The sequence below is a fragment of the Typopeltis vanoorti genome, chromosome 7, assembly GCF_054136105.1.
Source record: "Typopeltis vanoorti isolate ZY-2024b chromosome 7, IOZ_Tvanoo_1.0, whole genome shotgun sequence".
Taxonomy (NCBI): Eukaryota; Metazoa; Arthropoda; class Arachnida; order Uropygi; family Thelyphonidae; genus Typopeltis; species Typopeltis vanoorti.
The window spans coordinates 137,318,577-137,336,175 of record NC_143555.1 but is presented as its reverse complement, the minus strand read 5'-3'; the positions used below and the strand labels follow the sequence as shown (position 1 = coordinate 137,336,175).

The following is a 17,599-nucleotide window of genomic DNA, read 5'->3' as shown; positions in this document are numbered from 1 at the left end:
GTCAATTAAAAAGATGAAGACTGCACTACCTAAGACAGAACTAAATGGTTATGAACCCAAGCTGATCAACAAAATTCTTAATACATTTCCTGCTGCTCCTTTACTTAAACAAGATTTTAAGAATGCAATCACGCTACCTTACATGAAGAATGTTACAGACAAAGTGGCCATGTTGCTCCATGAGTACAACATCAAAGTGGCTTTTTTACTTTTGCATAAAATCTCCAGATTCTTACATCCACCAAAACCCTCCCCTCCACCTGGTGTTTATAAGATTCAATGCTCCTGTGGCATTTGCCATGTAGGCCAGACAGGAAGGTCAAGGGAGATCTGAATGCTGAACACATAAAAGATGTCAAAAAAAGAAGACAGCATAAATAAGATTTGGCAACAAACAAAAATGCTTAATATTGATCATAATTGTTTTGATCAACATATGGTCATAAAACAATTAGGATCCCCACACAATGTAACAAAAATCAAGGCATAATCTTACACCAAGTATGATCTGCTTTCATTAAAAATGTAACTGCCATGGACCTAGGATATGACAAGCATGATGCCAATAAACATGACAGCAACAACTAGCAGTGTTCCATCACACATACAGTAATGATTTCAGCATTTTTATTCTGGATGTACCAATTGTGAAGTTGTGATAACATCTAATATGTGTAATTAACTGTTTCTAGTCTCTTGTTGTGTAAAACTTGTACTAGTACACCTGACGATGTAAGTCTAACGACTTATGAAACTTGTAGGATTATCATTGCTTATTTTTATTAAACTCTATTTACCTTAAAATGTGGTCTCAGTACCAAAAGCTTCCCATAAAGCGTTCAGTATTGTTTGCATGCCTAGTTAAACCGAACTGCTACACTTTCATCAAATTTTATCAAAACCAGTGTTCACAACTGCCACACTTTGAAACTGGGCTGTGGGCAGGATCTGAGAGCTTGCTTCAAAAGTACGCACACAAGAGATTTCCCCAAAACTATAAAGGGCCCATCTAAAAGTAATAGTAGGTCATGATTTGATACTCCTGCTTTGCTTACTTTAAAATTCAATTTTTATTGCTAAAAATGCATGTTAATACTGTTACCTGGCTTTATTACTTGATCTATCACAGCATAACAAATCCAAGATAGAATGTTAAATTAACATCAATGAAGCCAGAGAACACATGCATCTATCCATATAATCTCTTATGTCTATAGATTGTGCATGTTCTCTGTAGTGTGAAAAAAACCAACTACTTCATTTGACTAATTTATCTTCGGTTAGCTTGTTTACAGAGGTAGTGAAGTTTTTTCTTTCGTTTTTCTCAAAATAAATTTCATATAATTAAATTAGTTTTGTGGATCACTTTAAGAATATGAATTCTGTTGCTTTTACTTTTATTGACTAAATTCAGAGCAATCCAGGTCTGGGTAGTGGCCCTTCCCTTAATGCATAACATTAGACATATCTGCAAGGAGATGTGTTTTGCATTATGGGAGATACTGAGATAGGAGTGTTGAGAGCTTGATCCACCTATGCCACAAGTTGCCTTGGTGTTGGATTACCTCACTTCAGTCCTGAAGGTATTTTCAGAAGCAAACTTCATGTTGCTCACACGTGGATAAAGGATTAAACTAAATTTATTATGCTTTCTCATGCCCTCATTTTTAATATGATTCTGCAATTGATGCAATCTGTTTATTTCCCTAATTTTTCTCAGAACCCTCATATCTGTGGTCTCTAGTTTTTGATCAAATACTTTATTTCTAACCCAACTCTCAGATCCATAACTTAAAATTGGTTTGAACACTTCTTGTGTACTGCTAGTTTGATGTTTTAGCTAATTTCTCTCTTATTCCATATAAATTTATTCAGCTGGCTATCAGATTTGCTAATTCTGTTGTCGATTTCCAGATTTAACGTGCCATCTACACTAAAAACTGCCTAAATAGCTGAAATATTTTACTTGTTCTATAGGCTCTCCACTCAGAATTCAGTTGCTGTGTTCAGTGTTTCTGCCTATTTTCATAGTTTTGGTCTTTTTATTGCTGATTTTTATGTCAAATTTGTCATAGCTGTTATTCAAGGATTCTGCAATTAAAGTTAGAGAATCCTAGAGACTTGCACTAAATGTGTTTAGGAGTACAACAACATCATCTGCCTAAAGCAAAGAGCTATAATTTGGTATCTCCAATTCTAATATCAGGCCTAATGCCATTTTCTTTCATAATGCAATCCATTATAGATGATGAATAATCAGTAATATTCCCATTTGGCCAGTAATATGTAATATACTAATGCAATTTTTTTTCTTTATCCTTCTTGGGGAGAGCATCATCTCAACTGAATCTAAAATGTAATTTAGTTTTAAGGAAATTTTGGATTTGCTATAAAAATTTAGGATCCATTCTGCTGGTGGGGGAGGGGGGTAAATATGTATATAGATAATATCCTTGTCTTACCCCTAATTTTACATTACACCATCTTCCTTTATTTTTTTCAATTTTAACTGCTGACTTACAACTTAAATATACACTATATAATGCGCTGTATAATGTTTCTTTATCCCGTATAACTGTAATGTTTTGTAAAGCTTTGCTCTCGTCACTTTATCATATGTCTTTTCTAGATCTACAAAACTAAAGTGAAAATCTGATCCTGACAGCTATTTATTTGGCCTGAACCCAGCTTGTTCTTCTCCAAGTTTCTCTTCCACAATCTTTGTCAACCTCTTTTCATTATGCTTGCATAGATCTTACCTGGAACACTTTGTAGAGAAGTTTCTCTGTAATTCTTTTACATTCAGCTTTATTCCTTTTTTTTTTATAGATGGGAAGTCTTAGATTGTAGGCGTAGGTTTCTGTGGTTTAGCAGTTCAAAAGAAAGATTTTGGTATTGTGACCACATGTTTATTAAGATAAATAAAGACTGAAGACCTAAAAAGAACTCTACAATCAAAACACCCATTAGTTCCTAGAATATATGGATTACCAAAAAATACATAAGAAAGATGCTTCTTTAAGTAGATGGAAGAGACTTCTTCTTCTTCTTCTGCAGCTTCTCCCACTTAAGTAGGGTCACTGTTTCTTATGAGTCTCCTCCACACCTTCCTGTCTTGGGCTGTCACCACATCCAAGTTCTTCATCTTCAAGTCCTCTTCTACCAGCTCCCTCCATCTCTTCTTTGGCCGCCCACGCTTCCGCCTTCCTTGCACATCCATCTGCATGACCCTTCTTCCCACATATTCGTCCTCCCTCCTCATCACATGACCAAACCATCTCAACCTTGCCTCCTGTATTTTCGCTCCTAAGTTCGTAACTTTCACTGTTCCCCTGACATAGTCATTTCTCAGATGATCCTTTCTGGTCACACCGCACATCCACCTAAGCATTCTCATCTCTGCTACTTCCATCCTGCTAATGTTATTTTTCCTCAGGGCCACAGTTTCTATAGCATATGTCATAGCTGGCCTCACTACTGTCCTATAAATTTTGCCTTTCAGATTGATCGGCACCCTCTTATCACATAACACTCCAGCCATCTCCCTCCAGTTCCTCCAACCTGCTTGTATCCTGCATCCCACTTCCTTCTCACCTCCTCCATCTTCTTCCACTGTCGAACCTAAGTATCTAAAGTCTCTCACCTTCCTGATGACATTTCCTTCCAGCTCCAGGTCTGTCTCCTGGCCACCGCCCACTGCGCAACACATATACTCTGTCTTACTTCTGCTCAGTCTCATACCTCTCTCTTCCAGTACTTTTCTCCATCTTTCCAGTTTAGTTTCCGCTTCTTCTCTTGAATCTACACACAGCAAGATGTCATCTGCATACAGCATTGTCCAAGGTGCATCTTCTCTCACCTCCTCTGTTACCACCTCCATCACAATATTAAACAGAAACGGACTTAATGCTGACCCTTGATGCAAGCCAACTGTTACTTGAAAACTTTCTGTCTGTCCTAAACAGGTCCGAACACTTGTCTTCACATTTCTGTACATTTCCTGCACCAACCTGACATATTTCTCTGGCACCTTCTTCTCCCTCAGACACCTCCAGACTTCTTGCCTTGGCACTCTATCGTATGCTTTCTCCAGATCAATAAATACCAGATGTAGCTCCCTTTGTTTCTCTCGATATTTTTCCATCATCTGTCGTAACCCAAAGATAGCATCTGTTGTTGATCTACCAGGCATGAAGCCAAATTGTTCCTTTGCAATCTCCACCTCCTCCCTCAATCTACCATCAAGAACCCTTTCTAGGATCTTCATTGTGTGGGACATCAACTTTATTCCTCTGTAATTTTTACAGTCTTGTGCATCCCCTTTACCCTTGTAGATGGGAACAAGAGTACTCTCCCTCCATTCCTCGGGTATATTTTCCTGTTGGCAAACAGGAGAATATAAATGGAAGAGACTCTCCTACCTCAAATATGGCAAAACACCTCAACAACATGATTTTACCACGCAGAAAAAACAACATCATTCATTAAGAACAGTGTACATTTCATTGAGAAGGAGAAGGTTCCATATACATAGAACCTTCAGATATCTTGGCAAGTTTGGATGTAGTCAGCCTTTTTACAAATGTTTCCAGAAATGAAACATACTTTATCTGTGAATCTCCTTGAAGATCTTTTTCCATTGGACATTGTAGAACTATATAAACATTGCATAAAAAATACGTTTTTCATGTATCAAGACAAATTTTGGGAACAAAAAGGACTGGCAATGGGCTCTTCCCGGCTTTAGCAAACCTATATATGGAAAATTTTGAAAATAATGCATGAAACAACTATCATAAAAAAACCAATATTTTCATCATATGGCCAGGAACGATAGAGGGAACTCACTGCTTTTAGGGATTATCTTAATAATCTGCACAACAACATAAAATTCACTTTAGAACAGAAGAACATAAAAAAAACTACCTTTTCTTGATATCCTAATAGAAATCAATGAAAAAGAAAACAGATTATCTTTCTCCATTTATAGAAAATCCACCAACACAAGAACATTTTTTAATGCTGCCTCACACCACCACCCCATGCAAAAAATAGGTTTAATAAAAACCTTAAGGGATAGAGCTTACAATATTTCCAGCACAGAAGTGGAATGAAGAATTACATTATTTAACACAGATCCTCAAAAAAAATGGTTTTGAACCTGAAATAATCAAGAAAATCCTCAACATACCTCCTACAAGCGTCTCACTAAAGAAAGATGTCAAGAACTCAATTACGCTACCGTAATGTTACAGACAAATTTGCCAAATTACTATACAAGCATAACATTAAAGTAGCTTTTCTACCACTAGAAAAAATATCAAGATTACTATATCCCCCCAAAACCTCCACATCACCCTTTAAAAAGACCAGGTGTCTATAAAATTTATTGTTCTTGTGGGATCTATTACGTATGTAGGCCAGACGGGAAGATCAGGGGGAAATTCATATGAATGAACAAAGACGTACAAAAAAGGAGAGAACACAAATCAGGCCTATCATCCCACACAACTTCCACTGGCCATAATGTACTTTGGCATAAAACAAACATGTCTTATATTGAAAAAAAAAAACTGTTTCACAAGAAAATTCAAGGAAGCTGCAAATATGCTTAGAATCCTAATGCATTTCAACAAAAACAAGGGCCTAATTCTACACCAAGTTTGGTCAACATTCATAAAAAATATACCTAAGTCAGACCTCGGACAGAGTGAACGTGAACAATAGAACGTGACAACATCCAGCATTGTTCAAACATAGCATATATTAACATTTGTATAGATACCGCATTTGGATTTTTAATTTGATGAATGGTTAGACTGCCATAATAACATCTAATGGACTATGAAGAGCCAACAGGCTATTTTTTCGGCGACATAAATTATTTAATTAAGGGAATAATAAATCTCATTTTGTTTCATTTCACAACCGAATAAGAAACTTGAAGATCGGAATCTACGAGTTTCATACCGAAGATTCCGATCCTGATCTTCGAGTTTCTTATTCGGCCTGTGAAATTAAACAAAATGGGATTTATTATTCCCTTAATTAAATAATCTAATGGACTATTTTGAGTAATTTCTCATTTCTTGTGTTTAAACTTTTAGTTACCTGAACCCCTTAAGATGTAAGTCAAACGACATAAGAAACTTGTAGGGTTTGTTTATCTTTATTTATCTTAATAAACATGTTGGCACAATACCGAAATCTCTTTTGGGAAGTCTTAGAACTCAAGCATTTCTGGTTGAATATCATGTACTCCAGCCCTGTTCTTTCCAAATTTCAAGCTTTTGATGGCATTTTCTAACTCAAGCATGGATACATGCTTCTCTTTGCATTCCTCTTGAAAATGCTCAAATATGATTTCTATATATGAGTAGCCAAAAGGTGTCTTACCTTATTACTAAAATACTCAGAAATAGAGATAGATGTTACAAGTTTTTCTACTTGGTTATACTATAAATTAAAGATGCCAAGAAATTATATGCTTGGTTTAATCCTTTATCTAAGTGTAAGACAAAGTTTGCACCTGAAGACTTTTTTTTCTCAGAGTATTGTAAATGATGCAGCAGCCTTGTAACAAGTGTATAACACTTCATGGGAAATATGTAGAATAACTTGCACATAATAATGTGTAAGTTATATGGTTCTACCTTAATTCATTTATGGTGATTATCACAACCTCTCAGCGCACCCTAGTATATATGAATTACTGTGCACATATTTGGTTGACATTTTCAAAAGGATAGAAAGATATTGGATAGGGTATAGAGACAATTGACTAAATTGATTTCTGGTTTCTGAGTATGAAGACAGATTGAGGACGTAATTTGCAGAGTACAGCAGATAGAAGGGAGAATGATCGAGACATATAAGTTGGTAAGCGTTATTACCATATTAATGTGAATGAGGTTTTTCACAGAATGGGAAAGACTGCAGAAGAACAAGAGCCCATCTCTTGAAGCTGTATAAACAGAGTGTAAGGCAAGGTGCATCCATGTGTGTGTGTGTGTGTGTGTGTGGTGAGTACTGAACCAGTGAATGCATTTTAGACACTGTGTGCAATTGTGAGACCTCCCACGATGAGTCTTCAGACTCCATAGAATTCTGATGATGATAATAGGAATATCATCATAATAATACTAAATTATGAACCTTCATAATAATAATAAATTGTGAATAGGAAGTTAATAATAAAGTAAACTTATCATTTGGTATTATTATATTATATGTACATCCCATGAGTATCAGGAATTTGATGAGCATGATGACGATGTCTGTTCATTGGATATCCTCTTATCCAAATCACAGCTTCATATCTTTCCCAATTTTGCTGCAATTTATATGAGTTCAATGTGCTATTCTGTGAAAAGTCTTTGCAAGGTCTAGCAGTACATTGAGTAGTACTGAAGCATCAATACTGATGCTTCACAAAACCATGCTGTCCCTATAGATTATCATATTCCTCCGTACCCACTCCTGAATTCTGCCTTTTACTATCTTCTTCAATACCTTAACCACCATTCCTGAGATACTAATTGGCCTAAAATTTTCTAAATCTTCTTGGAGCTTCCTTTATATATATATATATATATATATACACACACACACAATCAAAGAAATATATAAAAATTACAGACTTAAAAATTACATTAACAGCACTAGTGCAAAAGACAGTAGTACATTTTTAAAAAAACAGTAATGCGAGCTTCAGTTCCAAATAAAAGTTGACTACGCACTGTCACGAGTGAGCCAATATTGAATAGTGGCAATGTGTGCATCAGAGAGATTGAAACTCAGGCTGTTGTTAATATGGTAAGAATCTAAGGCAATTTCTCTAGATTTGACAATCTTTCTTTCAAGTTCATCATAGCACACATGGATATTAGAAGTCTGTGGCCAGTCTTCATAACAAAGATTTAGTAATCTTTGTTATGAAGGAGGGGTTGTGGTTAACTGGTTTTTATATTTTTTGGATTTTTTTGGGGTTGTAGCCATTGGCTAAGAAAGTGTTAAGGAGGTGGTTTAGTTCAGTGGTTAGGGTACTGTCATCTGAACAGATTAATTTTGCACTGTTATATAGTGTTTTTATAACCCCACATCGTTGTGAGGGGTGGGGGGGAATTGCTGGTGAATGTATCTAAAACGAAACCTGCAGATACATTCACCAGCAATCCTCCACCCCCTCACAACAATATGGGGTTTATAAAAACACTATATAACAGGGCAAAATTAATCTGTTCAGATGATAATGCCTTAACCACTGAACTAAACCACATTCTTAACACTTCTTTAGCAAATGGCTACAACCCCCCCAAAATATTAAAACCAGTTAATCACAACTCCCCCCTTCATAACAAAGATTACACTAAATCCATGACCATTCCCTATATCTGTGGTACCTCTGAAATGTTAACCAAAATAATAAAAAAAATGACCTGACTTCTTGTTACAAACCATATAAGAAATTGGCATCCCTTATCTGTTCCACCAAAGACCAGCCACTTCCTCTTGACCTACCTGAGGTATACCAAGTTGTGGTATAGTCCCTTACAGCTGTAAACTGTCCTACTTTGGCCAAACAGGCAGGACAGCAAATAGAATTTCTGAACACAAAGACTACAGCCACTCTGGGCTTGCAGACCATGTTCTGGATACCTGCCACAGATGTTGGAAGAAAGCCACGCTAATACACCGCAGCAAATTTAAATATGAAAGATTGTTCATGGAATCAGCCTCGGCTCTAAAAAAACTTTCCAAACCTCAACAAATTTGGGTGCATGAGACTGCCTCAAATTTGGGAAGCATGCATCTTGAGTCCTAAAGGTGCCCAATATAGTCTGCTAGGGGGCACCTTTAGGACTCTAGGAACAACAGTAGTTTTCTCTCTTCTGCCTCATTCGCGTTTTGTAGTGCCTGGGTGCACGTGTCATAGTTGTATGCTCCCATCAAGATGACAATGTGACATTGCCGAAATATAGGAGGTATTTATTAAAGTTTCTTTTAATTAATATTCCAGTATACATTGTAAATTCTTTAAATAATTTAAGTCATGGACTTTTAATCTATTAAAAGTATTTCATATAAGTATCCACATATATAGAAAGATTTAAGAAAATGCAATATCGTGCAGAACATTATTAGAGAAAAAGAAGATTTAATTACTTCTGAGATTTTCTTTCTGAATTAGTAAAGATCTTGTTATAAGCATTTTGTTATAATGTTATAATTCTAAATCTGCTGATCGGTTTATAGTTGCAGTTGTAGGTGTCGCCTTTCTAGTTGCATCACTGGTGGGCATGGCAACTACCATGTCCCAACATTCTCTGGTGCTTGATAATTGTACAATATCTAAGTTTGGCTTTCTTACCTTTGTTACGGGCAAGTACTTAGCTCCTCAGAACTGCAAGGTTGAATTTGACTGGACAGATCCTCATGAAGTTGGAGGGACTATGAACTTTATTATCAAGGTAAGCATTTTACCATACTTGATTGTGAATAAGATAGTTTACAATCAAGTCGCTACCCCTTCCTTTTCTTGATCATTATTTCCTGAATATAACATCTTAAACTTATTTAATACGATCTCACCTGTCAAATATTCACATTTCACAATATATTCACAATCAAATATGATGCCATCATAATGCAGTGTAAAGCATAATAACACTTGCTAAGTCATATTTCCATTTTATAATACTTAAAATTCTTCCTCTATTTTAGACTCACACAGTTTGAGCTTTGAAGGCAAAATCTAGACAGTAAGATTTAAACAGAAAGTATACTATAATAGTAATTAAAAGATTGATGGGCAAACTTGTTGGTTTATTATTGTATTTTCAGTACAATGTTACTTCTGTTCATTATTTATTGTCACATGACATTGTAAAAATTGTTTTTTTGTATCTTGTTCTTTAAATTCTTTGTACACTTGATTCGAAATGTATATTCACTATTCTTTCTTATCTTATCTTAACTTCTTGTCAGTCGTAACTCTGAGTTGTAATCGTTGCTTGAGCTAGTCTTATCACTTTTAATCCTTTAGTCTACAATTTTCCCCCCCCCCCTCCCCTCAAGGTTGTAACTATGCTACTTTCACGTGCGTGTAGTGTATTCAGGAATTGCCTCTAGCTGGAACCAATTCCTTTGTCTAGCTAGCTGGCTTTCCCTTACAGTGATCTTTAAATATTTATTTGTATAACGACTGCGCCATTATAGATCGCGCAAAGAAATTGTTTGTCTTTCCTATACTTGTGAGAAAAATGCTCATCGGAACATGGAATTATCTCTTATATTCAATTCTAATTCAAGCAATGTTAGATACTTAAATCTTGTCAGTTGTGGCTAATTTTAACTTTAAGGACACACAGGTTCTATATTTTTATGAGAAGTGCATTTGTAAGTCGAAATCAGGCAAGTTATTAACAAACAAAACAATTTATTCATACTAAGACATGGTAATTACAACATAAAAGAGATAGGATTTCACACATATCAAAATTATCTGGTTCCTTTCAATTCAGCTAAGTAACAATGAAATGCACGATGTGTCTGGTTCTCAAATTACTTAAATCCACATTTCTAGCCTTTAGCTTAAAACAAAGACAAATATATATGTTCACATATACTTCAGACACATGGTCAATTTCACACACACTTCAACTCCATTTATTATGGATCATTAACAGAATTTTGCTTGACTAAGCTTCACATTCAGTCTCCCTTCCAACATTAACAAACAATCTCACAATAATTTAGAAGTACGGTTTTCCAACTTCTTTATTTTACAATAAAGAGCAAATTCTACAAAAGAGCCTGTGTAGCTCAGTGGATGTGCCATTTGCACACCACGGTGCTTGGCCGCACGAAGGAAGACTTGGTTTCGAGTCTAGTCGGCGACTAGAGGAAATTTTTCTAAGCCTTTTTTCAACCGGTTCCGGAGTTAGTCGATCTCTGGCACAGGCAAGCAGGTTTTTCCTCCCGGAAACTTGGGTTTTTCGTCCCGTAAACTCAAGAAAATCGACCGTAGAACCCACATTATTTCAGACATTAAAATATATTGTGTTAGGGTTAGGGACCATGAGATGGCGGCACATTTGAGCCGTCTCTCTTCACTGTATACCGCTTAATTAGTGATAGCCTTGGGCCATCTATCTCTGATTGGTACCAGTGGAGATTGAACTGCCCACTCAGTCTCCAAAAGTTAGATAGGGCTAAATGGCCTCGCCTGCTCCCGTATACGGGAATAAAAAGGCGTTAGCTGATTTTATTTTATTTTATTTTTATTTTACAATATGCTAGCAACTATATAATCAACATTTCTTGCTCTAAGGTTCACAATCCATAACAGTTCTACATTAATCTTACTTGAAACCTATCTCAGCCAGTTCAGCATTCAAGATCCTAGAGATCACGAATATAATCTTCTTCTTTCCCGTTAGAACTGCAAACAGACACTATTCCACAGCTACAGCGATACAGCATTCTTGGAGTTCGCTTAAAGAACTTCACGTTGGGACTTCTTGAACATGCCGACACTGCCATTAAAAATCTCCTATCATCATCGAAATACTACTAGCGGGATATCCTTCCCCCCATCCTTGGAACGGCTGGACCCAGGAACCTCTTCAAAGCGACATCGGAACAAGTCAGGAACAGAGAGCCAGGAGCAGGGCACCTGTCTCCTTTTAATTCTACCTTCACGACCTTGGAACTTCTTCAAATCGAGTCTGGCTATTGCTAGGCGAGAAGGTGATTTCATCAGCTTCTTGCCTGGCGATAGCCTCAGGTCTACATTTCTAATCCTGTCCGGGCTCTCTTTGTTTGTACAATATTGGCGGTTAAATAATTTAGCAATTCAATTTAATATTTTACCATATTGCATAAAACACTTATGAAAAAATGTTAAACTACAAGTATTGTTTATTGACTTTCTTTCTCAAGTAAAATCGGTACATAAGAATTTTCTACAGAATTCCTTCTATATAAGATTTTACACCATCTTGTATTATTATCATCTATTATTAGTTGTGATTGTCTTTAGGCAGGAGATAAATTTCATCACCTAATGTGAGAACACTGCCTCCACTTATTGGAGGCCTGAAGTGGCTTGAAAAAGTTCCCATTTCATCTCTAGAACAGGGTTTCTGGATTCATCATCATCAAATTCCTGACATGTATCCTCAAGGGGTGTACAGGATATGATAGTACTACATCATTACTAACTTCCTATCTACAATTTTCCTCCAAATCAATCTGTTACCTGTCAAGACTCCAACATTATCAGATCTTATATTTCTGTCTTCTAAGGCACTTTTCACTGTATCAATCCACCTATATAATACTTGATATAATACTATATATTGGTCTTCCTCTGGGTCTTTTTCCTGGCAAAGAACACTTGTTTTGCTAATCTTTCCTCTCCCATTCTGCTTAATTGACCATACGACCTGAGATTAGCTCTTCTAACACATTCCTGGATACTTATAGCCTATACTCAAGCCCAAAATAGATGCAAAAAAAAAAAAAAAATCAGTAATTCCAAAACAGAGGGCAAAAAGCAGGAAACTAGAGCCTGTCCAAACGCAACCGAATGTTTTGGTGTTTCGCCAAAGCAATTGGTCGTAACTTCTGCCCAACACTATTCTCACCCCTATCATACCCAGATGGCTCTATTGCATCATCAGTAACAGAAAAAGCCGATATCCTGGCTTCACACTTTGCTGCCAATGCATCATAACTGATGATGATAAATGCCCCCCAACCATTCCAGATGTCAAACATACAATGCCCCTTGTATCCTTCTGCCAGAAAGAAGAAAGAGATCAGAAAAATACTGATTTTTGTGTTTAAATTAGACACTAAAAAGTCTCCTGGTCCTTATAGCATTCCTCTAATTGTCCTGAAAGTTTGTGCACCAGAACTGACTCCTATCGTATGTCATTTGTATATACTCTTATTCCACTTGTATCTATCCCACAGCCTGGAAATTGGCCTATATTCAACCCATTCCCAAGAAGGGCAACAGGTCGCTGTCATCCAACTACCTCCCTATCTCGCTCGTTTGAGTCCTGGCTAAAGTAATGGAAAAACCGATCAGTTCCCAACTCCTGCCTTGAAAGCACTTACCTAATAAACGACTGCCAGTATACATTCTGTCACTTCCGATCAACAGGAGATCTGCTCACATATGTCATCCATCTCTGAACAAATGCCATGGAGCAGTTTGGCAAATCTGAAGTGGTTGCACTTGATATCTCCAAAACTTTTGACTTGTCTGTCACAAAGGCTTACTAAGCAAACTACCATTGTTTGATTGTCTCAGGACTTCTGTAGTTGAAATGCTAGTTTTCTGTTTGGATGCACACTATATGTGGTGGTGGATGGTTACCAACCCTCTTTCTGCTATATATCAGTGACCTACTTCAGTTGACCCCCAACCCAGTACACAGTTTTGCAGATGACCACACATTGCACTCCTCCCTCTCATTTAATGATGTTCTACTTCTAAATAAATCCGCTACAAGTCTGCAAGATTCCCTGACTAAATTGAATAACTGTTGTAATAGATATGGTATGAAGGTCAGCAATAACAAGACAAAGACAATGAAAATATCAACTACATTGTGAATGGAGAGCCTATAGAACAAGTAAACATTTCAGCTACTTAGGCATGATTTTCAGTGAAGATGTTATAAATATGGAAATAGCCAACAGATTAAGAAAGCTGGTATGGTAGGAAGTCAACTGAATGAATTTATATGAAATAAGAGAGAAATTAGTCAAAACACTAAATTAGGTATATACAAGACAGTGTTCAAACCAATTTTAACTTGTGGATCTAAGTGCCGGGTTAGAAGTAAAACAGTTGACCAAAGACTAGAGACACAAATATGAGAGTCCTGTGAAAGATTAGGGGCTGAACAGATGGCATCAATGGCAATAACATATTAAAAATGAGGATATGAGGAAAGAACTTGACATTGTTAGCATCCAGGAATGTGTTAGCAGAGCTAATCTCAGGTGGTATAGTCACTTAAACAGAATGGGAGAGGAAAGATTAGCAGAAAGTATTCTCTCCCAGGTTGGCAGGAAAAAGACCCAGAGGAAAACCAAGATATAGGTGGATTGATACCGTAATAAGTGCCTTAGAAGATAGAAATATAAGATCTGATAATGTTGGATTCTTGACAGGTAACAGATTGAGTTGGAGGAAAATTGTAGATAGGAAGTTAGTAATGATGTAAATTTTTCATGTAGTACTATCATATCCTGTAACCCCTTGAGGGTACATGTCAGGAATTTGATGATGATGATGATGATGAAGAAATTATCATTATTTATTTATTTGTTATGGTTGGGTGTAGTTTCATAGCTGTTCATATTGATATTATAGTGGTTATCTTATCCAACATAATCCTCAACTATTTAACACTCGAGCATTATTGCTGGTTGTGACTATACCCATTTTTAAGCTTTTTATTTCTTTTAATTTATAGTTTCGTTACAGAACATTATTTACCAAATTATTATACCTTGCAGTTTTAAATTTCTTATGTATTTATTTTATCTATACTGGAGGTTGTCCAAGAAGCTCAGAAATGGAGAAAAGAGTGCTCTAAAAGGAATTAGAGATGATAAAGGTGACATGAAAACAGGAGAAAAAGATAGATTACTCCATACTCCATCTTGAAGTATGGAGTAATTACTCCAAAAAATTGCTAAATGAAACAAGCAGTGATAGCACAGTAGTAAAAAATACACAACAGGCATACAGTCAGGAATACATATCCATACTTGAAGTAGGAAAAGCCATCAAAGGCTTGAAATGTGAAAGGCAGCTGGAGTAGATGATATTCGACCAGAAATGCTGAAGTATGGTGGTATAAAAGTCTTACAGTGGATGCACTGAATAGTTAAGAAGGCCTGGATAGAGGGACGAATTCCAGATTATTGGAGTAGAGCTCTCATGTTATTTCCCTTTTTATGTATGGGTACCATAGTACCCATACATACTTTTCCTACTTCACGTATGGATATGTATTCCTGACTGTATGATTGTCCAAGAAGCTCAGAAATGGAGAAAAGAGTGCTCTAAAAGGAATTAGAGATGATAAAGGTGACATGAAAACAGGAGAAAAAGATAGATTACTGGTACCCATACATAATGTGGTACCCATACATAAAAAGGGAAATAAAACTGAATGCGACAATTACAGAGGTATTTCATTACTGAGTGTTCTGGGTAAGATATATGCAAGTATACTTGAGAAATGGCTGAGAAGCATTGTGGAAGAGAAGCTTAGTGAAGAACAAGCTGGATTCAGACCATTAAAGGCTGTCAGGATCAGATTTTCACTTTACGACAAATAGTTGACAAATCATGGGAATATAACAAAGATCTGTATTTGAGTTTTGTAGATCTGTAAAAGGCATATGACAATGTGCTAAGAGAGAAGCTGTTCAATACGCCAGAATTATATGGTGTCAATGAGGCATTATATCAAGCAATACCCAGTCCTTATTTGAGTTGTAAGTTAGCAGTTAGAATTGAAGAAAGTACAGGAAGGTGGTTTAATGTTAAATCTGGTGTCAGACAAAGATGTACATTATCCCCTCTGTTATTCATATCTATATGGATCACATTATGAAGGAAAGTGGTATTAAACCTGATATCAAAATTGGAGATGTTAATGTCAGCTCTTTGCTTTATGCAGATGATGTTATACTTTTAAATAAATCCGCTACGTGTCTGCAACATTCCCTGACTAAATTGAATAACTGTTGTAATAGATATGGTATGAAGGTCAGCATTACAAAGACAATGGAAATGGGCAGAAGCATTGAAAATATCAACTGCATTGTAAATAGAGAACCTATAGAACAAGTGAAACATTTCAGCTACTTAGGCATGATTTTTAGTGAAGATGGTAAATTCAATATGGAAATAGACAATGGAATCAACAAAGTTGGTAGGAAGTCAACTGAATAAATTTGTATGGAATAAGAGAGAAATTAGTCAAAAAACTAAAATTAGCTGTTTGCAAGACAGTATTCAAGCCAATTTTAATTTATGGATCTGAGAGCTGGGTCAGAAGCAAAACATTTGACGAAAGAGTAGAGACCACAGATATGAGTGTCCTGAGAAAGATTAGGGGCATGAACAGATGGCATCAATGGCAATATCATATTTAAAACGAGGATATTAGGAAAGAACTTGACATTGTCAGCATTCAGGAATGTGTTCTTTTTCTTTGAGTGCTATCTCCTATCGGAGGTCAGCAACCACCTTGGCAAATTTTGAGCAGTTCTTAGCTACTCTGAGCAGTCTCTCAGAATTCATGCCAGCCAAGATTTTCTTCATCTTCCTCGTCCTCTTCTTCCATTTATCTTCTTTTTTATAATCAATTGAAGTATCTTATATTTTTCATTATGAAGTAGGTGACCAAGATATGCAGTTTTCCTTCTTTTTATGGTATCTAAAAGTTCACGTGATTTCCCCATTTGTTCCAGTACTTCCTGATTGGACGTTTTTTCTGTTCATGGGATTTTTAACATTCGTCTGTATAACCACATCTCAAAGGCTTCAAGTTTTTTTTATTGATGTTGTCTTTAAGGTCCAAGTTTCTGCACTTACAGCAGTACAGACCATACATAGCATTTAACCATGCCTACTGTAACTTGTAAATTTAAACTGCGGTTACACAATTTTGATTTCATGATTACATTTCAATTCTAACTTTTATTTCCATTTCTGGATTGCAATCTTCATTTAACCAGCATCCAAGATATTTAAACTTTGCCACTCTTTCTATTTGTTTCCCATTTAAATAAAGTGCTGAATTAAGAATTGGTTTATTGCTTATGACCATGAATTTTGTTTTGGTGATATTTATTTTTAATCCCATTTTTTCACTCTCTTCATTTATTAGTTCCAGAAGATTTTAAAGATCCTGAATATTGCCAGCCAGGAGAGCTGTGTCATCAGCATATCGGATGTTACTGATGATTTCACCATTTACACTAATCCCTTCCTTTCTTCCTTTCAAGACTTTTTGAAATATGGCTTCTGAGTATATGTTAAAAAGAAGAGGTGACAGCACACATTCTTCCTTATTCCTCGTTTGATGTTAATGAAGTCTGTAATAATGTCATCAATTTGAACAGATGCCTTTTGGTTCCAATATAAGTTTTCACTGATTCTGATGTCTTTACCATCTAATCCAATTCTTTTTAATAGTGCAATCATTTTAACCTGTTGGACTTTGTCAAATGCTTTCTCGAAGTAGATGAAGCAAATGAATATTTCCTTGTTTTGGTCAATACATTTTTGGAATAAGATCTGAGAACAGAAAAGAGCCTCTCTTGTTCCCAAACCATTTCTAAAGCCGAATTGGGTATCACTGATGGTGTCTTCACATTTTCTGTATATTCTTTTTTGAATTATTTTCAGAAACATTTTGAGAACGTGACTCATTAGACTGATCATTCTATATTCATTACAAGTTTTCACATTTGCTTTTTTAGGTAGCATGATGAAGATTGGCTGTAACCAGTCTTGAGAGATTATGCCTGTATTGTAGATCTTATTAAATAGCTT

The 17,599-nt window shown here is 36.1% G+C and overlaps 1 protein-coding gene across 4 annotated transcripts in view; it reads left to right on the top strand.

The window, feature by feature from the left end:
- Positions 1–17,599, top strand: part of LOC150105111 (apoptosis-resistant E3 ubiquitin protein ligase 1) — a 377,933-nt gene that overhangs the window by 138,001 nt on the left and 222,333 nt on the right. For all 4 annotated transcript variants that reach the window (XM_090395495.1, XM_090395494.1, XM_090395496.1 and 1 more), the window contains one exon: positions 9,256–9,470. In XM_090395495.1, coding sequence (XP_090251621.1) covers positions 9,256–9,470 — 215 coding nt within the window. The remainder of the gene's footprint in view (positions 1–9,255; positions 9,471–17,599) is intronic.